At 38.9% G+C, this 25,165-nt stretch overlaps 1 protein-coding gene across 1 annotated transcript; it reads left to right on the top strand.

The window, feature by feature from the left end:
• Positions 1 to 3,508: 3,508 nt before the first annotated feature.
• Positions 3,509 to 23,459, top strand: LOC142192032 (tyrosinase-like). The gene is made up of 4 exons (XM_075262391.1): positions 3,509 to 4,285; positions 6,296 to 6,506; positions 21,770 to 21,911; positions 23,279 to 23,459. The coding sequence occupies exons 1-4, from the start codon at positions 3,509 to 3,511 to the stop codon at positions 23,457 to 23,459; spliced, it is 1,311 nt and encodes a 436-aa protein (XP_075118492.1).
• Positions 23,460 to 25,165: the final 1,706 nt, after the last annotated feature.

Here is a 25,165-nt window from a genome sequence, read left to right on the forward strand (position 1 = left end):
GGTTGGATCTCTTCAGCAAAGCGTAGGGAGAACTGGTTTGGCTGGGTGACCAGGTGATGGAGAGAATATCACTCCTTAGAGGGCAGCAAACAGAGACGCTGTTTCTTTATTTACATCTGGGAAAAAAGATTTGCATATTTTTCTCATAATCCCCCAGTGGAACGAAAATGGCTTTGTAATCCCCCATATGAAGGTGCTCTCTCCATATTATCCCTATAACCCATGCATTTTGTGTCATGGGAAGTCTGAAATTGTGGTCTAACGGCTCCCATTTCACTATCCAATACATTTTTGGATCACAAGGCGACCACGTGCGATATTGTTTGTGTACGAATGAGTATTTCTGCACAGCCGCAGGGATTGACATTGCTGTTATATATTGTCCATATATTTCATCTCGGCACATACATTGAGGTGATATCGTTGTTTTATGTTACATATATGGATTAGATTATTCACATATATGTTGTTAGGGAATTTATTATTGCACTTGAGAAAGCGAACCCTAGTCCTCGGAATGCGTTGTGCTCCCGTTTTATCAATAACGAGGCTTTTATAGAATACAAGTGACCTGGGAATCCATTATTCCTAAGTGCGCGGATTGTCCAGTTTTGGGGGAGAGGACAGTAATTCATGAAGTACGTTCCTCTCCGCATATTCTGTGAGGATACCGCGCGGACAACACACGGACCCCATCATAGTCTATGGCGTCTGTGTGCTTTCATAAGCTCACCGGTTCTCAGTGCATTTGGTATTCCCTTTGGGGGTCCCCATACTGAAAACTGATGTGAGCCAGGCCTGACAATACACTCGTCTTCTTACCTGCACAATGCTCATGTCTGTGTCCACTTTAATTAGTTTGGTTTCATTAAAAATCTTACGATTTGGAATATTCCGGTCAAAACCGGCTCATGACGAAGCAGTTTGCCCTCCTCTAGTACTGACCTACATAATAAGGGTAACACAATGTATAGACAGGTCAGTAAGGTATGAGCTAGAGCTATAAATAATGCACTAAGTGGGTTCCTGTCACTAGCTGCACTCACTATAGACACTACAAGGACAAAATACAAGGGAGTAAGGTAAAGACACTGACCTCTGACCTCTAACTGGGTTGGTTAAGGCTCCAGCTGTGGAGAAATAATTGGACAGATTAGGAGCTCGGAGGCATCTCCAAATATCGGAACCTTAACCCAGCCCCCGCATGGGAACCTCCCACCTATGACTAGGGCTGGCCAATCACATGTACCAAGTCAACAGACGTATACCTGACATTTGGAATGTGCCATAACTCTGTGTGGGCACCTCCTATAGGAACGATACACCTGGAAAGTCATGGACATAATAAATAGAAAGGTGACATAGGAATCAGTTCACCAGAGAGGTAGACTGGGGTGGCTTTGGAGGCTATTGGTTCTAATGCTTGGATGCAGAGAAGGATCTGCACTCCCTGACCATATTCCTATATACAGATTGTTGTAAAACATGAATTATGACATATGTGGCTTTGAAGTTATATTTTCCATAGTTCCATATAGAGATTTGCAATGGCTGGTTCTCAGTCTACCATCCCACAGCTGTGATTTCTCACCACATCCCACACACAGGCTTATGGGTTGGTATATAACTGAACTAACCTCCTGAATCTGCAGCCTGGGATGTGCAATACAGGTCTGAATTATTACAGAAGACATACTTATTACAAGACATGTTCTGCAGTGTTCAGAATTCCCTTATTTAAGCCCTCCTCCTCCTCAGCCAGGTGCCTGCTATGTCATTGTACCTCGTGTGACTTTCATTTCCTGATCATTTTTACTGGATTGCTCTAGATTGATTTTTGGCATGTTACTGCAAATCTGCTAGGGCTTCTGATTTTGGCTCTGATGTTACCTCTCTGGACTGACTTTTGGCTTGTTAATGGGAATCCGCTTGTCTCCTAATTTGTCAATAGACTGACCCTTGGCTTGGACATTCAATCTTCTGGTTCATCCTTCTGGTTTTGCCTTCCTTGTAAGTTTATTGAGGGTTCTTCTACTTTGATTTCAGTTTGTGGAGTGTTCCTGTACCAGTTTCTGTGGTGGTAACTTGGCCCCAAATTCAGAACAAGTCCATCCTGCTTCATGGTTGGCTCAAGCTAGGGCGAATTTATTAACCCATCTATGCCAAGTTTCTGGAGTAGATGGGTGTAATTGTGGCACATTTTTGGAGCACAGCCCTTAATTGTGCCTAAGATGCACCACATAGTCAGTTCTGTAACTTAGTCAGGTGTGAATGTGGGATGGGCAGGACGAGGTTGGGATTCTTTAGTGCAACAAAACTGGTGTGAATTATATCTAGAACCGGCATAATTTTGAATTCTGGTGCTTGGGCTTACACCTGATTTATTAAGAACCAAAATCAGGCTCAGCTCGCTCTAATCAAGGACTTTATTAAAATATGAAACACCAGTCACAAGAAATTCTCCCCTAGGTGTTCTCCACTGTTCCCAGTACAGGTCCTTGGATCTCTACTCTTCCAGTTCATATGTTGGTGATCACCACTTCTCCCAGTTCAGAATATTGTGTTCACCACTACTCCCAGTACTGATCTCCAGATCTTCATTCTTCCAGTTCAATACCTGGTGGTCTCCACTTCTCTCAGTATGGAAACTTGTGAAGTCTACTGCTCCCAATACAGAACCGTGTGGTCTCCAGACTCTCTAGTGATCCTAGCACACATCATAGGATCTTCACTCTTCCAGTTTAGATTCTGGTGGTCTCCGCTTTGCCTAGTAGAGAACCTTGCTCCAGAGATGTAACATTACTAACGATGAAAAGCACAGAAATAATTATTAACTCAGCAGTTAAGGCTGACACTGGCAGAACATATTTATTACCTGAATGATGGCTTATTCTTTTCTGGAGACCTATCCATAGGAAATCTACAGCAGGCATATCCAAGGAAGACATATACAGGAGACTCATCTACAGGACACATCCACAGGAGACTCATCTACAGGAGACACATCCACAGGAGACATCCACAGGGGACATCCACAGGAGACACATCTACAGGAGACACATCCACAGGAGACACATCTACAGGAGACACATCTATAGGAGACACATCTATAGGAGACACATCTATAGGAGACACATCCACAGGAGACACAGCTACAGGAGACATCCACAGGAGACATCTACAGGAGACATCTACAGGAGACACATCCACAGGAGACACATCCACAGAAGACACATCCACAGGAGACATCTACAGGAGACACATCCACAGGAGACATCTACAGGAGACACATCTACAGGAGATACATCCACAGGAGACATCTACAGGAGACACATCCACAGAAGACACATCCACAGGAGACATCTACAGGAGACATATCAACAGAAGACTTGTCTACAGTACACACATCTAAGAGCAGGCATATCTACAGGACACATATCCACTGGAGACATCCACTGAAGGCACATCTAAAGGAGATATATCCACAGGACAGGCATCTACAGGGGACATGATTTTCCCCCTTCTATTATTGGCTCTGGCCATTGGAGGTTCACATGGACAGTTCCCCACCGTCTGTACAACAGAAGAGACTTTAAAGAATAAAACATGTTGTCCTTGGTTTTTTGGAAGCCCCTGTGGAACAAATGCGAATCGTGGACGTTGCATTGATTGGGAACCTAGATCCGCCGACAGCCAGCACCATGATGACCGTCTGTACTGGCCACAAGGCCACTTTGCCTTCACCTGTGAGTGTTTTGGTAACTATGGTGGATTTAACTGCGGGAAGTGCAAGCCTGGATATTCTGGTGACAAATGTGATAAACCAAAAACTGTGGTGAGAAAAGAGATCCGGGAGCTGTCTTTTAAAGAGAGGGAACGATTCTTCAGTTACCTCAACCTGGCCAAATACACCATCAGTAAGGACTATGTCATACTGGTCACTGGTGACAGACACCACCGCGGCACGTATAAATTTATCAGTGCAACCATTTATGATGTTTTTGTTTGGATACATTATTACGCCATGAAGTCAATAATGGAAAACAACACCTTCAGCACAAAAACCAACTATGCCCACGCGGGTCCAGCCTTCCCAGGGTGGCATCGTAGGCTGCTCCTCTTCCTGGAGAGCGAGATCCAGGAGCTGATGGGAGACGAGGACTTTGGACTTCCATATTATAACTGGAGTCATGAGAAAAACTGCTCCATCTGCACTGAAGACTTCCTGGGCAGTAATGACCTACAAGGCAATATCCAGAGCTCATCTTGCTTTGGCTCCTGGGGGGTGAGTGACACATTTTAATATCTTCTGTTCGGTTTATGAGCCAATGCAACGCCACCAATATCTGCTGCTGAAGGATTGGTCTAAACCTGCAAACTCACTAAGAGCCTATTGAGACAACTGATGTATTGTCCATAAGGTGCCGACTAGGGTTGAGGGATTGGGATCGGAAAAGATCAGATCCCAATCGGCGATCGAGTAGATTTCACAATCGCGATTGGGTTCCGATCCTGCCTAAAAAAGATCGGGAACGGAATCCCGATTGCTGAACTTTACCTGTACAGAACTGCTGCCGCTCCGCAGAGCTCCCGGCCATTGTCCTCTGTCCTCTCCTACTGTCATTCACACACTGGCAGAGCGCCGTACTCACCCCTGCCTCCCTAGGCTAGTGTTACAGATGCTGGGAGAAGGCGGGGCTTGTTGTGGCTTAGGAGAGTGTGGGCGGGTACAGGGCGGGGAGAAGTGAGTGCAAACAAAAATTTCTTTGTCATTCTCAGTACAACAGTCCTGCGGCTACTGGAGGTACTATGAAAACCAGAAGTAGTGTTGCTCTTGCCACCCAAATTTTTATTGATAGTACTTGCACAAGTGTTTCTGCCTCTTCCTGCTTTTGTCTGCCACCTGTCCTGTTTTTTTTTTTTTTTTTCAGTGATTTTTTTAATGTATGCAGGCAGAGCTTAATGAACTAAAACAATACTGAATTAACAAAGATTGTTTACATTAGTGAAGGCTGCACTACTTTGTGTATATGTGTGTATATGTATATATATATAATACGCTTAAGCAATGAATAATTTGTTCAGATTAAGGCAGGCATAAAGAATGTGTACAGAGATGAAACTGCTCTATTGCACAAGTTCCTGATAAAATCAGATCATTGGCAATGAAAATGTTGATTGTCTCTGTAAGCAGCAGCAGCATGGATTCCTCCGGCCACTGTTTGTCTTCTTGTGTCTATTGAGTTCTCGCACTGATCTGTCGCTGTCATTTCTTCATTCTCTAAGTTCTCCTTGTCCTATATCTATAGCCGGAATGTTTATGGCTTGTTCTATACTGTGCTATATAATGCTGTGAGATGGATCACGTGGTCCGGGCCCTCACTCTCACACACAGCCAGGGGCGAACCTGCCCCTTTCACCGCCTGAGGCGAACTACAGAAAGCCCCCCCCCCCCCCGCCGGGAGGCGGAGCGAGGGGGCGTGGTGGAGCAGAGGGGCATGGCGAAGTGCAGGGGGTGGGGCTTAGCGCCGTTCGCCGGCAGAGAGCAGGCAAGGAGACGACCTGCTCTCTGCCTGAGCATGAGAGGAGGCTGCTGGAGCAGCGCTGCTCCAGTGGCCTCCCCAAACCACCGCTCGGTGCTAAGCCAGTCCAGGACAGCTTGTCCTGGACTGGCTTAGGTAACCAAAAATGCCGCCCTCCCTGAGGCCCTGGCATAGCGCCGCCTGAAGCGCTCGCTTCAGGTCGCCTCATGGGAGGTGCGGCGCTGCACACAGCACACTATTACCTCCAAGCAAACACTACCCCTGCGATGCCTCTGGTCTCCCCCCCTGTTAGTGGCCGTGACCCGGCTGGTTCAGGTAGTTCCCCACTTCTCCTGACCCATCCCCAGCATGTCCTTCATCCCTCTCATCAGTGAGCGTAGGATTCCCCCCTTGGCCTGTCCTCCGCAGACCCCCAGTAACTGCTAGATTACCCCAGACTGTGACACCAGCACCCTCTAGTGGACCGGGGGTGAGTTTTCTGCCGTACAATATTTTGGTCACATCTCATACATATTAGAGCAGTGACTCCTCTCCATTCTCACCTATCTACACTACTATTCAGACACTCAAGAAGAATTCACCACGATCTTCAGATGTATAGTCAGAAGGTTACAAGATATCAGAGATCTCCTTGGATAGATCAGATAGTCATCTTGTCTCATTTACCATCATAGACTTCTGCCCCTAGACCCTGATGATGGTGTGACTATGGCATCTTCCACTTATACACGTCTCCGTATGTAATCCCACAGGCCATCTGTAGCGGCTACTACTACACCGATACCTACTGCCGAAGTGCCGAGAGGGGTTTCTATGTTGAAAATCTGCTGCGAAAACCAGGACGGGACCCAACCACTCGTATCCCCACATATCAGGATGTCCAGGAGACTCTGAAGTGGGAGGCGTTTGATGCAGAACCATTCGACAAGACTTCAAAGTACAGTTTCCGGAATTGTCTGGAAGGTAAAAGTCAGAAATGATCCTTCTAATTGTCCTCCCAATTTGTGGCTCTTGTGGTCTTGAGGTCACAGCTTCTCCCTATGGAGAATTCTGCAGGATTATTATAGTAGTAGAGCAGAAGTTGTCTTGTGCGTTTCTAACACAACATCGAGCTCCTGCTACAATCCAATCGTCTCTGCTGCTGGACCCTCACTCCTGCTCCCACCATCACTGTATTCCTGGCTACTATCATCAATCATTGTGTTGGTATATTGTAACCACTTTGTAGCCATTATATTAGTTGTGACCCCTCTGTCTGTACACCCTGCTGTGCCCCCTCCTTGTCTATGATTCTGTCTCCAAATATCCACACCCCCATTCACACCTGATGGGTCACTTACAAACCTTGGGTTGTATAAATGTAAGTGCGTAGGTCATTTGGCCGAGGTCATTTGTGCTATCCAGTGTGCAATGCAAGTGTGAATCTAAGTGTGTGTATCAGAATTACACCAGAATTGAACCAGAAGGTAACACAAACCACCCACTACATACTGCTCACTTGTCTACTTTTCCACCCCAAACCAGCCTTGTCAGTAACTACCTCCTCATCTCTCCCTCTCTCCTACCCCACCATATCACTTTCTCTGCACAGCTCCTCACACACCTGCAGGCCTTCCGCCCCAGACACATACAACCCCCCCGCAGCCTCTCCTACCTACACCTGCTGTCACTCTCCCTGCTCCTCCTTACTTCTGGTGACATATCTCCTAACCCTGGACCTCCACAGCAAATCCCCACACCTGGCGCTAGCACACGGAACCTCCGAAATCTCCAACCAATCACACTCACTCCTACCCCTCCCCCCGCCCTCCCTGGTGCACTATGGAATGCCCGCTCCGTATGTAATAAACTTACCTACATCCACGACCTTTTTATTCTTAATAAACTTACATTTCTCTGTCTCACAGAAACATGGCTGACCCCCTCAGACACCGCCTCCCCCGCCGCCCTCTCCTATGGAGGTCTGCACTTCTCACATACCCCCCCCCCGCCCCAACAACAAACCTGGTGGAGGTGTAGGCGTCCTCCTGTCAGACAAGTGCTCATTTACCCCTATCCAGGCGCTACCTGCCCTCACCCCCCCTCCTTTGAAGTGCACTCTGTTCGTATCTACTCACCCTCCAACCTCCGACTGGCCGTCATATATCGACCGCCGGGACCTACCGCTGCCTTTATCGACCACTTCACCACCTGGCTCACACACTTCCTATCCACAGACACCCCCACCATCATCATGGGTGACTTCAACATCCCCATTAACATTAATATAATAATGTACAGCACCATGGGATTAATATAATAATGTACAGCACCATGGGATTAATATAATAATGTACAGAGCACCATGGGATTAATATAATAATGTACAGAGCACCATGGGATTAATATAATAATGTACAGCACCATGGGAGTAATATAATAATGTACAGAGCACCATGGGATTAATATAATAATGTACATCAGCATGGGATTAATATAATAATGTACAGCACCATGGGATTAATATAATAATGTACAGCACCATGAGATTAATATAATAATGTACAGAGCACCATGGGAATAATATAATAATGTACAGAGCACCATGGGATTAATATAATAATGTACAGAGCACCATGGGATTAATATAATAATGTACAGCACCATGGGATTAATATAATAATGTACAGAGCACCATGGGATTAATATAATAATGTACAGCACCATGAGATTAATATAATAATGTACAGCACTATGGGAGTAATATAATAATGTACAGAGCACCATGGGATTAATATAATAATGTACAGCACCATGGGATTAATATAATAATGTACAGAGCACCATGTGATTAATATAATAATGTACAGAGCACCATGGGATTAATATAATAATGTACAGAGCATCATGGGATTAATATAATAATGTACAGAGCATCATGGGATTAATATAATAATATACAGCACCATGGGATTAATATAATAATGTACAGAGCACCATGTGATTAATATAATAATGTACAGAGCACCATGGGATTAATATAATAATATACAGCATCATGGGATTAATATAATAATGTACAGAGCATCATGGGATTAATATAATAATGTACAGAGCACTATGGGATTAATATAATAATGTACAGAGCACCATGGGATTAATATAATAATGTACAGAGCACCATGGGATTAATATAATAATGTACAGAGCACCATGGGATTAATATAATAATGTACAGCACCATGGGATTAATATAATAATATAATAATGTACAGCACCTTGGGATTAATATAATAATGTACAGAGCACCATGGGAGTAATATAATAATGTACAGAGCATCATGGGATTAATATAATAATGTACAGAGCATCATGGGATTAATATAATAATGTACAGAGCACCATGGGATTAATATAATAATGTACAGAGCACCATGGGATTAATATAATAATGTACAGAGCACCATGGGATTAATATAATAATGTACAGCACCATGTGATTAATATAATAATGTACAGAGCACTATGGGATTAATATAATAATGTACAGCACCATGGGATTAATATAATAATGTACAGCACCATGGCATTAATATAATAATGTACAGAGCACCATGGGATTAATATAATAATGTACAGAGCACCATGGGATTAATATAATAATGTACAGAGCATCATGGGATTAATATAATAATGTACAGATCACCATGGGATTAATATAATAATGTACAGCACCATGGGATTAATATAATAATGTACAGAGCACCATGGGATTAATATAATAATGGACAGAGCACCATGGGATTAATATAATAATGTACAGAGCACCATGGGATTAATATAATAATGTACAGCACCATGGGATTAATATAATAATGTACAGAGCACCATGGGATTAATATAATAATGTACAGCACCATGGGATTAATATAATAATGTACAGAGCACCATGGGATTAATATAATAATGTACAGAGCACCATGGGATTAATATAATAATGTACAGAGCACCACGGTATTAATATAATAATGTACAGAGCACCATGGGATTAATATAATAATGTACAGAGCACCATGGGAGTAATATAATAATGTACAGAGCACCATAGGATTAATATAATAATGTACAGAGCACCATAGGATTAATATAATAATGTACAGAGCACCATAGGATTAATATAATAATGTACAGAGCACCATGGGATTAATATAATAATGTACAGAGCACCATAGGATTAATATAATAATGTACAGAACACCATGGGATTAATATAATAATGTACAGAGCACCATGGGATTAATATAATAATGTACAGAGCACCATGGGATTAATATAATAATGTACAGAGCACCATGGGATTAATATAATAATGTACAGAGCACCATGGGAGTAATATAATAATGTACAGAGCACCATGGGATTAATATAATAATGTACAGCGCACCATGGGATTAATATAATAATGTACAGCACCATGGGATTAATATAATAATGTACAGAACACCATGGGATTAATATAATAATGTACAGCACCATGGGATTAATATAATAATGTACAGAGCACCATGGGAGTAATATAATAATGTACAGAGCACCATGGGATTAATATAATAATGTACAGCACCATGGGATTAATATAATAATGTACAGAGCACCATGTGATTAATATAATAATGTACAGAACACCATGGGATTAATATAATAATGTACAGCACCATGGGATTAATACAATAATGTACAGCACTATGGGATTAATATAATAATGTACAGAGCACCATGGGATTAATATAATAATGTACAGCACCATGGGATTAATATAATAATGTACAGCACCATGGGATTAATATAATAATGTACAGCACCATGGGATTAATATAATAATATACAGAACACCATGGGATTAATATAATAATGTACAGAACACCATGGGATTAATATAATAATGTACAGAGCACCATGGGATTAATATAATAATGTACAAAGCACCATGGGATTAATATAATAATGTACAGAGCACCATGGGAGTAATATAATAATGTACAGAGCACCATGGGATTAATATAATAATGTACAGAGCACCATGTGATTAATATAATAATGTACAGAGCACCATGGGATTAATATAATAATGTACAGAGCACCATGGGATTAATATAATAATGTACAGCACCATGGGATTAATATAATAATGTACAGCACCATGGGATTAATATAATAATGTACAGAACACCATGGGATTAATATAATAATGTACAGAGCACCATGGGATTAATATAATAATGTACAGAGCACCATGGGAGTAATATAATAATGTACAGAGCACCATGGGATTAATATAATAATGTACAGAGCACCATGTGATTAATATAATAATGTACAGAGCACCATGGGATTAATATAATAATGTACAGAGCACCATGGGATTAATATAATAATGTACAGCACCATGGGATTAATATAATAATGTACAGCACCATGGGATTAATATAATAATGTACAGAACACCATGGGATTAATATAATAAATGTACAGAGCACCATGGGATTAATATAATAATGTACAGAGCACCATGGGATTAATATAATAATGCACAGAGCACCATGGGATTAATATAATAATGCACAGAGCACCATGGGAGTAATATAATAATGTACAGAGCACCATGGGAGTAATATAATAATGTACAGCACCATGGGATTAATATAATAATGTACAGAGCACCATGGGAGTAATATAATAATGTACAGAGCACCATGGGAGTAATATAATAATGTACAGAGCACCATGGGATTAATATAATAATGTACAGAGCACCATGGGATTAATATAATAATGTACAGAGCACCATGGGATTAATATAATAATGTACAGAGCACCATGGGAGTAATATAATAATGTACAGCACCATGGGATTAATATAATAATGTACAGCACCATGGGAATAATATAATAATGTACAGCACCATGGGATTAATATAATAATGTACAGAACACCATGGGATTAATATAATAATGTACAGAGCACCATGGGATTAATATAATAATGTACAGAGCACCATGGGATTAATATAATAATGTACAGAGCACCATGGGATTAATATAATAATGTACAGAGCACCATGGGAGTAATATAATAATGTACAGAGCACCATGGGATTAATATAATAATGTACAGAGCACCATGTGATTAATATAATAATGTACAGAGCACCATGGGATTAATATAATAATGTACAGCACCATGGGATTAATATAATAATGTACAGCACCATGGGATTTATATAATAATGTACAGCACCATGGGATTAATATAATAATGTACAGAACACCATGGGATTAATATAATAATGTACAGAGCACCATGGGATTAATATAATAATGTACAGAGCACCATGGGAGTAATATAATAATGTACAGAGCACCATGGGATTAATATAATAATGTACAGAGCACCATGGGATTAATATAATAATGTACAGAGCACCATGGGATTAATATAATAATGTACAGCACCATGGGATTAATATAATAATGTACAGCACCATGGGATTAATATAATAATGTACAGAACACCATGGGATTAATATAATAATGTACAGAGCACCATGGGATTAATATAATAATGTACAGAGCACCATGGGAGTAATATAATAATGTACAGAGCACCATGGATTAATTTAATAATGTACAGAGCACCATGGGATTAATCTAATAATGTACAGAGCACCATGGGATTAATATAATAATGTACAGCGCACCATGGGATTAATATAATAATGTACAGAGCACCATGGAATTAATATAATAATGTACAGAGCACCATGAGATTAATATAATAATGTACAGAGCACCATGGAATTAATATAATAATGTACAGAGCACCATGGGATTAATATAATAATGTACAGAGCACCATGGGATTAATATAATAATGTACAGAGCACCATGGGATTAATATAATAATGTACAGCGCACCATGGGATTAATATAATAATGTACAGAGCACCATGGGATTAATATAATAATGTAAAGCACCATGGGATTAATATAATAATGTACAGCACCATGGGAGTAATATAATAATGTACAGAGCACCATGGGAGTAATATAATAATGTACAGAGCACCATGGGATTAATATAATAATGTACAGCACCATGGGAGTAATATAATAATGTACAGAGCACCATGGGAGTAATATAGTAATGTACAGAGCACCATGGGATTAATATAATAATGTACAGAGCACCATGGGATTAATATAATAATGTACAGAGCACCATGGGATTAATATAATAATATACAGAGCACCATGGGATTAATATAATAATGTACAGAGCACCATGGGAGTAATATAATAATGTACAGAGCACCATGGGAGTAATATAATAATGTACAGCACCATGGAATTAATATAATAATGTACAGAGCACCATGGGATTAATATAATAATGTACGGAGCACCATGGAATTAATATAATAATGTACAGAGCACCATGGGATTAATATAATAATGTACAGAGCACCATGGGAGTAATATAATAATGTACAGAGCACCATGGGATTAATTTAATAATGTACAGAACACCATGGGATTAATATAATAATGTACAGAGCACCATGGGATTAATATAATAATGTACAGAGCACCATGGGATTAATATAATAATGTACAGCACCATGGGATTAATATAATAATGTACAGAGCACCATGGGAGTAATATAATAATGTACAGAGCACCATGGGATTAATATAATAATGTACAGCACCATGGGATTAATATAATAATGTACAGAGCACCATGGGATTAATATAATAATGTACAGAGCACCATGGAATTAATATGATAATGTACAGAGCACCATGGGATTAATATAATAATGTACAGAGCACCATGGGATTAATATAATAATGTACAGAGCACCATGGGATTAATATAATAATGTACAGCACCATGGGATTAATATAATAATGTACAGCACCATGGGATTAATATAATAATGTACAGAACACCATGGGATTAATATAATAATGTACAGAGCACCATGGGATTAATATAATAATGTACAGAGCACCATGGGAGTAATATAATAATGTACAGAGCACCATGGATTAATTTAATAATGTACAGAGCACCATGGGATTAATATAATAATGTACAGAGCACCATGGGATTAATATAATAATGTACAGAGCACCATGGGATTAATCTAATAATGTACAGAGCACCATGGGATTAATATAATAATGTACAGAGCACCATGGGATTAATATAATAATGTACAGAGCACCATGGGAGTAATATAATAATGTACTGAGCACCATGGGATTAATATAATAATGTACAGAGCACCATGGGATTAATATAATAATGTGCAGAGCACCATGGGAGTAATATAATAATTTACAGCACCATGGGATTAATATAATAATGTACAGAGCACCATGGGATTAATATAATTATGTACAGAGCACCATGGGAGTAATATAATAATGTACAGAGCACCATGGGATTAATATAATAATGTACAGAGCACCATGGGATTAATATAATAATGTACAGAGCACCATGGGAGTAATATAATAATGTACAGCACCATGGGATTAATATAATAATGTACAGAGCACCATGGAATTAATATAATAATGTACAGAGCACCATGGGATTAATATAATAATGTACAGAGCACCATGGGATTAATATAATAATGTACAGCGCACCATGGGATTAATATAATAATGTACAGAGCACCATGGAATTAATATAATAATGTACAGAGCACCATGAGATTAATATAATAATGTACAGAGCACCATGGAATTAATATAATAATGTACAGAGCACCATGGGATTAATATAATAATGTACAGAGCACCATGGGATTAATATAATAATGTACAGAGCACCATGGGATTAATATAATAATGTACAGCGCACCATGGGATTAATATAATAATGTACAGCGCACCATGGGATTAATATAATAATGTAAAGCACCATGGGATTAATATAATAATGTACAGCACCATGGGAGTAATATAATAATGTACAGAGCACCATGGGAGTAATATAATAATGTACAGAGCACCATGGGATTAATATAATAATGTACAGCACCATGGGAGTAATATAATAATGTACAGAGCACCATGGGAGTAATATAGTAATGTACAGAGCACCATGGGATTAATATAATAATGTACAGAGCACCATGGGATTAATATAATAATGTACAGAGCACCATGGGATTAATATAATAATATACAGAGCACCATGGGATTAATATAATAATGTACAGAGCACCATGGGAGTAATATAATAATGTACAGAGCACCATGGGAGTAATATAATAATGTACAGCACCATGGAATTAATATAATAATGTACAGAGCACCATGGGATTAATATAATAATGTACGGAGCACCATGGAATTAATATAATAATGTACAGAGCACCATGGGATTAATATAATAATGTACAGAGCACCATGGGAGTAATATAATAATGTACAGAGCACCATGGGATTAATTTAATAATGTACAGAACACCATGGGATTAATATAATAATGTACAGAGCACCATGGGATTAATATAATAATGTACAGAGCACCATGGGATTAATATAATAATGTACAGCACCATGGGATTAATATAATAATGTACAGAGCACCATGGGAGTAATATAATAATGTACAGAGCACCATGGGATTAATATAATAATGTACAGCACCATGGGATTAATATAATAATGTACAGAGCACCATGGGATTAATATAATAATGTACAGAGCACCATGGAATTAATATAATAATGTACAGAGCACCATGGGATTAATATAATAATGTACAGAGCACCATGCGAGTAATATAATAATGTACAGAGCACCATGGGATTAATATAATAATGTACAGCACCATGGGATTAATATAATAATGTACAGAGCACCATGGGATTAATATAATAATGTACAGCGCACCATGGGATTAATATAATAATGTACAGCACCATGGGATTAATATAATAATGTACAGAGTACAATGGGATTAATATAATAATGTACAGCACCATGGGATTAATATAATAATGTACAGAGCACCATGGGAGTAATATAATAATGTACAGCACCATGGGATTAATATAATAATGTACAGAGCACCATGGGATTAATATAATAATGTACAGAGCACCATGGGATTAATATAATAATGTACAGTACTATGGGATTAATATAATAATGTACAGAGCACCATGGGATTAATATAATAATGTACAGAGCACCATGGGATTAATATAATAATGTACAGCACCATGGGATTAATATAATAATGTACAGAGCACCATGGGAGTAATATAATAATGTACAGAGCACCATGGGATTAATATAATAATGTACAGCACCATGGGATTAATATAATAATGTACAGAGCACCATGTGATTAATATAATAATGTACAGAACACCATGGGATTAATATAATAATGTACAGCACCATGGGATTAATACAATAATGTACAGCACTATGGGATTAATATAATAATGTACAGAGCACCATGGGATTAATATAACAATGTACAGCACCATGGGATTAATATAATAATGTACAGCACCATGGGATTAATATAATAATGTACAGCACCATGGGATTAATATAATAATATACAGAACACCATGGGATTAATATAATAATGTACAGAACACCATGGGATTAATATAATAATGTACAGAGCACCATGGGATTAATATAATAATGTACAGAGCACCATGGGATTAATATAATAATGTACAGAGCACCATGGGAGTAATATAATAATGTACAGAGCACCATGGGATTAATATAATAATGTACAGAGCACCATGTGATTAATATAATAATGTACAGAGCACCATGGGATTAATATAATAATGTACAGAGCACCATGGGATTAATATAATAATGTACAGAGCACCATGGGATTAATATAATAATGTACAGAGCACCATGGGATTAATATAATAATGTACAGCACCATGGGATTAATATAATAATGTACAGCACCATGGGATTAATATAATAATGTACAGAACACCATGGGATTAATATAATAATGTACAGAGCACCATGGGATTAATATAATAATGTACAGAGCACCATGGGAGTAATATAATAATGTACAGAGCACCATGGATTAATTTAATAATGTACAGAGCACCATGGGATTAATCTAATAATGTACAGAGCACCATGGGATTAATATAATAATGTACAGAGCACCATGGGATTAATATAATAATGTACAGAGCACCATGGGAGTAATATAATAATGTACTGAGCACTATGGGATTAATATAATAATGTACAGAGCACCATGGGATTAATATAATAATGTGCAGAGCACCATGGGAGTAATATAATAATTTACAGCACCATGGGATTAATATAATAATGTACAGAGCACCATGGGATTAATATAATTATGTACAGAGCACCATGGGAGTAATATAATAATGTACAGAGCACCATGGGATTAATATAATAATGTACAGAGCACCATGGGATTAATATAATAATGTACAGAGCACCATGGGAGTAATATAATAATGTACAGCACCATGGGATTAATATAATAATGTACAGAGCACCATGGAATTAATATAATAATGTACAGAGCACCATGGGATTAATATAATAATGTACAGAGCACCATGGGATTAATATAATAATGTACAGCGCACCATGGGATTAATATAATAATGTACAGAGCACCATGGAATTAATATAATAATGTACAGAGCACCATGAGATTAATATAATAATGTACAGAGCACCATGGAATTAATATAATAATGTACAGAGCACCATGGGATTAATATAATAATGTACAGAGCACCATGGGATTAATATAATAATGTACAGAGCACCATGGGATTAATATAATAATGTACAGCGCACCATGGGATTAATATAATAATGTACAGAGCACCATGGGATTAATATAATAATGTAAAGCACCATGGGATTAATATAATAATGTACAGCACCATCGGAGTAATATAATAATGTACAGAGCACCATGGGAGTAATATAATAATGTACAGAGCACCATGGGATTAATATAATAATGTACAGCACCATGGGAGTAATATAATAATGTACAGAGCACCATGGGAGTAATATAGTAATGTACAGAGCACCATGGGATTAATATAATAATGTACAGAGCACCATGGGATTAATATAATAATGTACAGAGCACCATGGGATTAATATAATAATATACAGAGCACCATGGGATTAATATAATAATGTACAGAGCACCATGGGAGTAATATAATAATGTACAGAGCACCATGGGAGTAATATAATAATGTACAGCACCATGGAATTAATATAATAATGTACAGAGCACCATGGGATTAATATAATAATGTACGGAGCACCATGGAATTAATATAATAATGTACAGAGCACCATGGGATTAATATAATAATGTACAGAGCACCATGGGAGTAATATAATAATGTACAGAGCACCATGGGATTAATTTAATAATGTACAGAACACCATGGGATTAATATAATAATGTACAGAGCACCATGGGATTAATATAATAATGTACAGAGCACCATGGGATTAATATAATAATGTACAGCACCATGGGATTAATATAATAATGTACAGAGCACCATGGGAGTAATATAATAATGTACAGAGCACCATGGGATTAATATAATAATGTACAGCACCATGGGATTAATATAATAATGTACAGAGCACCATGGGATTAATATAATAATGTACAGAGCACCATGGAATTAATATAATAATGTACAGAGCACCATGGGATTAATATAATAATGTACAGAGCACCATGGGATTAATATAATAATGTACAGAGCACCATGGGATTAATATAATAATGTACAGCACCATGGGATTAATATAATAATGTACAGCACCATGGGATTAATATAATAATGTACAGAACACCATGGGATTAATATAATAATGTACAGAGCACCATGGGATTAATATAATAATGTACAGAGCACCATGGGAGTAATATAATAATGTACAGAGCACCATGGATTAATTTAATAATGTACAGAGCACCATGGGATTAATATAATAATGTACAGAGCACCATGGGATTAATATAATAATGTACAGAGCACCATGGGATTAATCTAATAATGTACAGAGCACCATGGGATTAATATAATAATGTACAGAGCACCATGGGATTAATATAATAATGTACAGAGCACCATGGGAGTAATATAATAATGTACTGAGCACCATGGGATTAATATAATAATGTACAGAGCACCATGGGATTAATATAATAATGTGCAGAGCACCATGGGAGTAATATAATAATTTACAGCACCATGGGATTAATATAATAATGTACAGAGCACCATGGGATTAATATAATTATGTACAGAGCACCATGGGAGTAATATAATAATGTACAGAGCACCATGGGATTAATATAATAATGTACAGAGCACCATGGGATTAATATAATAATGTACAGAGCACCATGGGAGTAATATAATAATGTACAGCACCATGGGATTAATATAATAATGTACAGAGCACCATGGAATTAATATAATAATGTACAGAGCACCATGGGATTAATATAATAATGTACAGAGCACCATGGGATTAATATAATAATGTACAGCGCACCATGGGATTAATATAATAATGTACAGAGCACCATGGAATTAATATAATAATGTACAGAGCACCATGAGATTAATATAATAATGTACAGAGCACCATGGAATTAATATAATAATGTACAGAGCACCATGGGATTAATATAATAATGTACAGAGCACCATGGGATTAATATAATAATGTACAGAGCACCATGGGATTAATATAATAATGTACAGCGCACCATGGGATTAATATAATAATGTACAGCGCACCATGGGATTAATATAATAATGTAAAGCACCATGGGATTAATATAATAATGTACAGCACCATGGGAGTAATATAATAATGTACAGAGCACCATGGGAGTAATATAATAATGTACAGAGCACCATGGGATTAATATAATAATGTACAGCACCATGGGAGTAATATAATAATGTACAGAGCACCATGGGAGTAATATAGTAATGTACAGAGCACCATGGGATTAATATAATAATGTACAGAGCACCATGGGATTAATATAATAATGTACAGAGCACCATGGGATTAATATAATAATATACAGAGCACCATGGGATTAATATAATAATGTACAGAGCACCATGGGAGTAATATAATAATGTACAGAGCACCATGGGAGTAATATAATAATGTACAGCACCATGGAATTAATATAATAATGTACAGAGCACCATGGGATTAATATAATAATGTACGGAGCACCATGGAATTAATATAATAATGTACAGAGCACCATGGGATTAATATAATAATGTACAGAGCACCATGGGAGTAATATAATAATGTACAGAGCACCATGGGATTAATTTAATAATGTACAGAACACCATGGGATTAATATAATAATGTACAGAGCACCATGGGATTAATATAATAATGTACAGAGCACCATGGGATTAATATAATAATGTACAGCACCATGGGATTAATATAATAATGTACAGAGCACCATGGGAGTAATATAATAATGTACAGAGCACCATGGGATTAATATAATAATGTACAGCACCATGGGATTAATATAATAATGTACAGAGCACCATGGGATTAATATAATAATGTACAGAGCACCATGGAATTAATATAATAATGTACAGAGCACCATGGGATTAATATAATAATGTACAGAGCACCATGCGAGTAATATAATAATGTACAGAGCACCATGGGATTAATATAATAATGTACAGCACCATGGGATTAATATAATAATGTACAGAGCACCATGGGATTAATATAATAATGTACAGCGCACCATGGGATTAATATAATAATGTACAGCACCATGGGATTAATATAATAATGTACAGAGTACAATGGGATTAATATAATAATGTACAGCACCATGGGATTAATATAATAATGTACAGAGCACCATGGGAGTAATATAATAATGTACAGCACCATGGGATTAATATAATAATGTACAGAGCACCATGGGATTAATATAATAATGTACAGAGCACCATGGGATTAATATAATAATGTACAGCACTATGGGATTAATATAATAATGTACAGAGCACCATGGGATTAATATAATAATGTACAGAGCACCATGGGATTAATATAATAATGTACAGCACTATGGGATTAATATAATAATGTACAGAGCACCATGGGATTAATATAATACTGTACAGAGCACCATGGGAGTAATATAATAATGTACAGCACCATGGGATTAATATAATAATGTACAGAGCACCATGGGATTAATATAATAATGTACAGAGCACCATGGGATTAATATAATAATGTACAGAGCACCATGGGATTAATATAATAATGTACAGAGCACCATGGGAGTAATATAATAATGTACAGAGCACCATGGGATTAATATAATAATGTACAGAGCACCATGGGATTAATATAATACTGTACAGAGCACCATGGGATTAATATAATAATGTACAGAGCACCATGGGATTAATATAATAATGTACAGAGCACCATGGGATTAATATAATAATGTACAGAGCACCATGGGATTAATATAATAATGTACAGAGCACCATGGGAGTAATATAATAATGTACAGAGCACCATGGGATTAATATAATAATGTACAGAGCACCATGGGATTAATATAATAATGTACAGCACCATGGGATTAATATAATAATGTACAGCACTATGGGATTAATATAATAATGTACAGAGCACCATGGGATTAATATAATACTGTACAGAGCACCATGGGAGTAATATAATAATGTACAGAGCACCATGGGATTAATATAATAATGTACAGAGCACCATGGGATTAATATAATAATGTACAGAGCACCATGGGATTAATATAATAATGTACAGAGCACCATGGGATTAATATAATAATGTACAGAGCACCATGGGATTAATATAATAATGTACAGAGCACCATGGGATTAATATAATAATGTACAGCACCATGGGATTAATATAATAATGTACAGAGCACCATGGGATTAATATAATAATGTACAGAGCACCATGGGATTAATGCTGCTATATCAATAAACAATAATAATAATAATAATAATATCCTGGCGATAATTCTTCTCCTCTGATTTCTCCTCCCAGGATTTGTGAACCCTTTGGATGGAGACAGTCCAGGAATGAACATGCACAATATGTTCCATCACTATATTGGGGGGACAATGTCTCAGGTCCCAGTATCTGCCAATGATCCCATCTTCGTAGTTCACCATTGCTATATAGATAAGTAAGTCATTGTGCACATTTGGTCAGGGCAGAGCTATCCGGGGACATATCAATCCCCTATCACTAATGCTGGGTCCTGATTGGCTTGGCACAGGTGACGCTGATCTCAAAAAAGGGACTCAGCACCAATCATAAAAGCTCAGGCTGGCGTGTATCTCCATACCTGAATAAGGACCAGACAAAAAGAGGGGTCTGCTCAGCGACACAGGACAGGCGGACTAGGTGAGGGACTGGTCAGGAGGAGACGTGGTCCAGGGCTATGAAGAACAGCAAGACTTCACTAAGATCAAGGGGTGGACAGAGGGTCATAGTCAGGTCCCAGCAAGGTACAGGGACAGGTGGGCACCACAATGTAGGGTTCACCAGCCCAACTACTGCCCTTTCGAGCTCAGGCTATATAATACACTACGACTATTCCTGTTAGGAGCCGCCCCTTCACACCTGGGTTATCCTACCTTCACCTCCTTGGGTTCACACTAGTGTTCGGATTTCCCTTTTTTGGATCCACTTGGGGACCCAAAAAACGGAAACTCAATCCACTTAAAAAGAGGTTCCCCATGGACTAGTCTATAGAGTATAATGGAATGGCATCCCCCAATGGAGTTCATGTACTGGTGTGACCCTGGCCTTAGTCTGCAGAGACTACAATATTAGATATGGCCCATGAGGCGGGGGGGGGGGACCTTTGGGTTGGGTATCTCTTTGGATCTGGTGGTCAGTAGGGAGTCCGTGTTCCTCATTCAGTATGATAAACCCTTGCCAATAATGGACTGAGGCCTTCGGGACCATTACATGAGTGTGTGAGTGAGGACTAAGGGGCCAAGGTCACCAAAGAGAAGAAGGAGATGGAAATAAATTGGAGCTGCTGATGGGGGAGCGGCACCTATAGATGGAGAACCTCAGAAGACTTGTTATGTCCTGTGTTCAGACAAAGTGAACCCCTCGGTTCGGTCCGAACTTGATCTGATAGAACCAAAAGGGAAATTTTAGTATAATAAGTGGGGGCCTAAGGGAGGTGAGAAATATCTCTATTCACCTTCCGTGAGTCCGTGACCTCTTTTGGGCCTCCTGGCAAGGACCATGTCTGTCTCTGCTTCCAAGCACCAGTTTCTGTGAGGAATCGGAGACCGGACACCATGTGGAGGCCCAAAATAAGTTAATGGAAGGTGCCTATGAGTATTACATTGTCACCTCCCGTAGGCTTCCACCTACCGATAGAGGCCATTTTAGTTAATCCGAGACAAAACCCAAATTGGAATATATTTTGGAATATTTGGGTCACTGCTTTGCCGATCTCTAGTGGCGGCATCATCATAAATGACGGAACGTAGTGTAATAATGAATCGGTCGTTGTCTCATCTCCTCCAGGCTGTATGAAGTGTGGATACAGAAATACAACGCAACACCAGAGACATATCCAGAAAATCCTCATCCGGGGCACCGACCTCTAGATTGCACCGTGCCCTTCCTGCCCTGTGTCACCAATAAGCATTTGCTGCAGACGTCTACGGACTATGGATACGAGTACACGCACATGGATCTGGACTAGGACTATTATTAGGATCAGAAGTTCTCACCATAAATGCAATGAAATGATTCGCCTGCAAAAACAAAATCTCAAGATCGAAGCTCAAAGGAGATCCCAAGGTCTGATACAGAACGCGGCGGCGGAACATGGCGGGATCGTATAGGAGAGTTACTGTAGAGCCTCGTGGATGTAAACCTGACGGTCACCCCGACTATGATCATTATATCTCCAGACCTGGGTCCAGATCCTCTCACGCCTTCATTCCAGACGAGACGTTGTAGGACACGGCAACGTACAATGGAAGACACTTATAGCCACTAAGTCACAATGTCATACGTTAATAACGGAATGGACTGTCATGGCCGCCGAGGCTTCGGAAAGAGATAGAGAAGTCGGTCATGTCCCAGAAAAGCGGTCGTCAGCCAAATTTGAGTCACCCAGCCATCAGAACAAGTCTAGACAGAGAGAACACCTGATCAGTACCTGAGGGTGTGGTGCCCCCTGCTGGTGTTACTGTGGTTAAAGGGGTCGTGCAGGCGAAAATACACAGCCCTTTAATGTAGAATAATAATGCTCCGGTGTCCTCGCGCACCTCGGGGCTCGTCTGCTCGCCCAGGTCTCTTCCAGAGATGTGTTCAAGCTGCCGATTGGGCTTATTGGTCATGTGACCGGTGACACCAATCAGCAGACTCTGCAGGCCTCAGGAAGAGGACCCGTGATGTCACAGGAAGTGACATTCAGACCCTTTGCTGATTGGCCTCTGCGGTCACATGACCTTATCACGACACTGATCGCTTTGCAACAACCCCCACGGCTCTGAGCAATGTGATTCTTAGGTCACACGTTCCACACTAATGTGACAATTTAACCCGTATTTTGCACCTCTGCCTTAGTCTTGTAATTCTGTGAACTCGCTTTCTTTGTAAATTTTTGTAAATTTTTGGTAAAAATTAAATAAATTCAGAATTAAAAAATAAATAAAAATGTTGCATTTCTGCATCGTGGAATCTCAATCTTAGAGATGATCAAACCGGATACGATCCAAATTTCCCAAAGATTTTGGGGCTCGGAGGTGAAATCATTACACCCTGGGATCTCTTCAGACCCGATATAACTGGGGGGGGGGGGGGGGGGGGGTGTCCGAGGAAGGTGTGAAATATAACAAACAGTTATTCTCGCCTTCCCTCACCTCTTCGGGGTCTCCTCGTGGTGTCCAAGGCTCTCTCTTGGTCGTCTTCTGGAACCTTCCAGACTCCTGAGTGATGTCATACACCCGCTGACTGCTGAGGCCTGTGATTGGTCATCATCTTGGAGGCTGGAAATATCCAGAAGAAGACCGAGAGAGCGTTGGATGCAGCAACATTGGACAAGGGTCCGAACCCCAAGACAAAACAAATCTCCAGAGGTTACGCCATCTCTGGTCTCTCTCATTGGCGAATCAGCAGAATTATACAAGTGACATCAACATCATGTGGCCTGAACATCAGACCTGTCCCACAAGGGGGCGCTATGCAATCTTTAGGCTGGCAGCTCCACAATAATCCCTCCACCAAGGTTCTTAGCCTCAGCAGGTTCTTAGTATTCAGATCTTAGGTGAACGTTCTAGAGAGAAACAAAGTAACAAGGCCAGAAGTGAAGGAAATAACGTATAAGCTGTGATACAATGTAACAGCCGCCGATCATTAGGAAAGACTCTAACGATTCTCACTATATTGTCACCTCTGTCC

Source organism: Leptodactylus fuscus, chromosome 1 (assembly GCF_031893055.1).
Source record: "Leptodactylus fuscus isolate aLepFus1 chromosome 1, aLepFus1.hap2, whole genome shotgun sequence".
Taxonomy (NCBI): domain Eukaryota; kingdom Metazoa; phylum Chordata; class Amphibia; order Anura; family Leptodactylidae; genus Leptodactylus; species Leptodactylus fuscus.

Coding starts and splice junctions, on each gene's coding strand:
- LOC142192032 (XM_075262391.1), top strand. CDS start 3,509: ATGATTTTCCCCCTTCTATTATTGGCTCTGGCCATTGGAGGTTCACAT. Junction 6,507..21,769: donor TTTCCGGAATTGTCTGGAAG/GTAAAAGTCAGA, acceptor TTCTCCTCCCAG/GATTTGTGAACCCTTTGGAT. Junction 21,912..23,278: donor CACCATTGCTATATAGATAA/GTAAGTCATTGT, acceptor CATCTCCTCCAG/GCTGTATGAAGTGTGGATAC.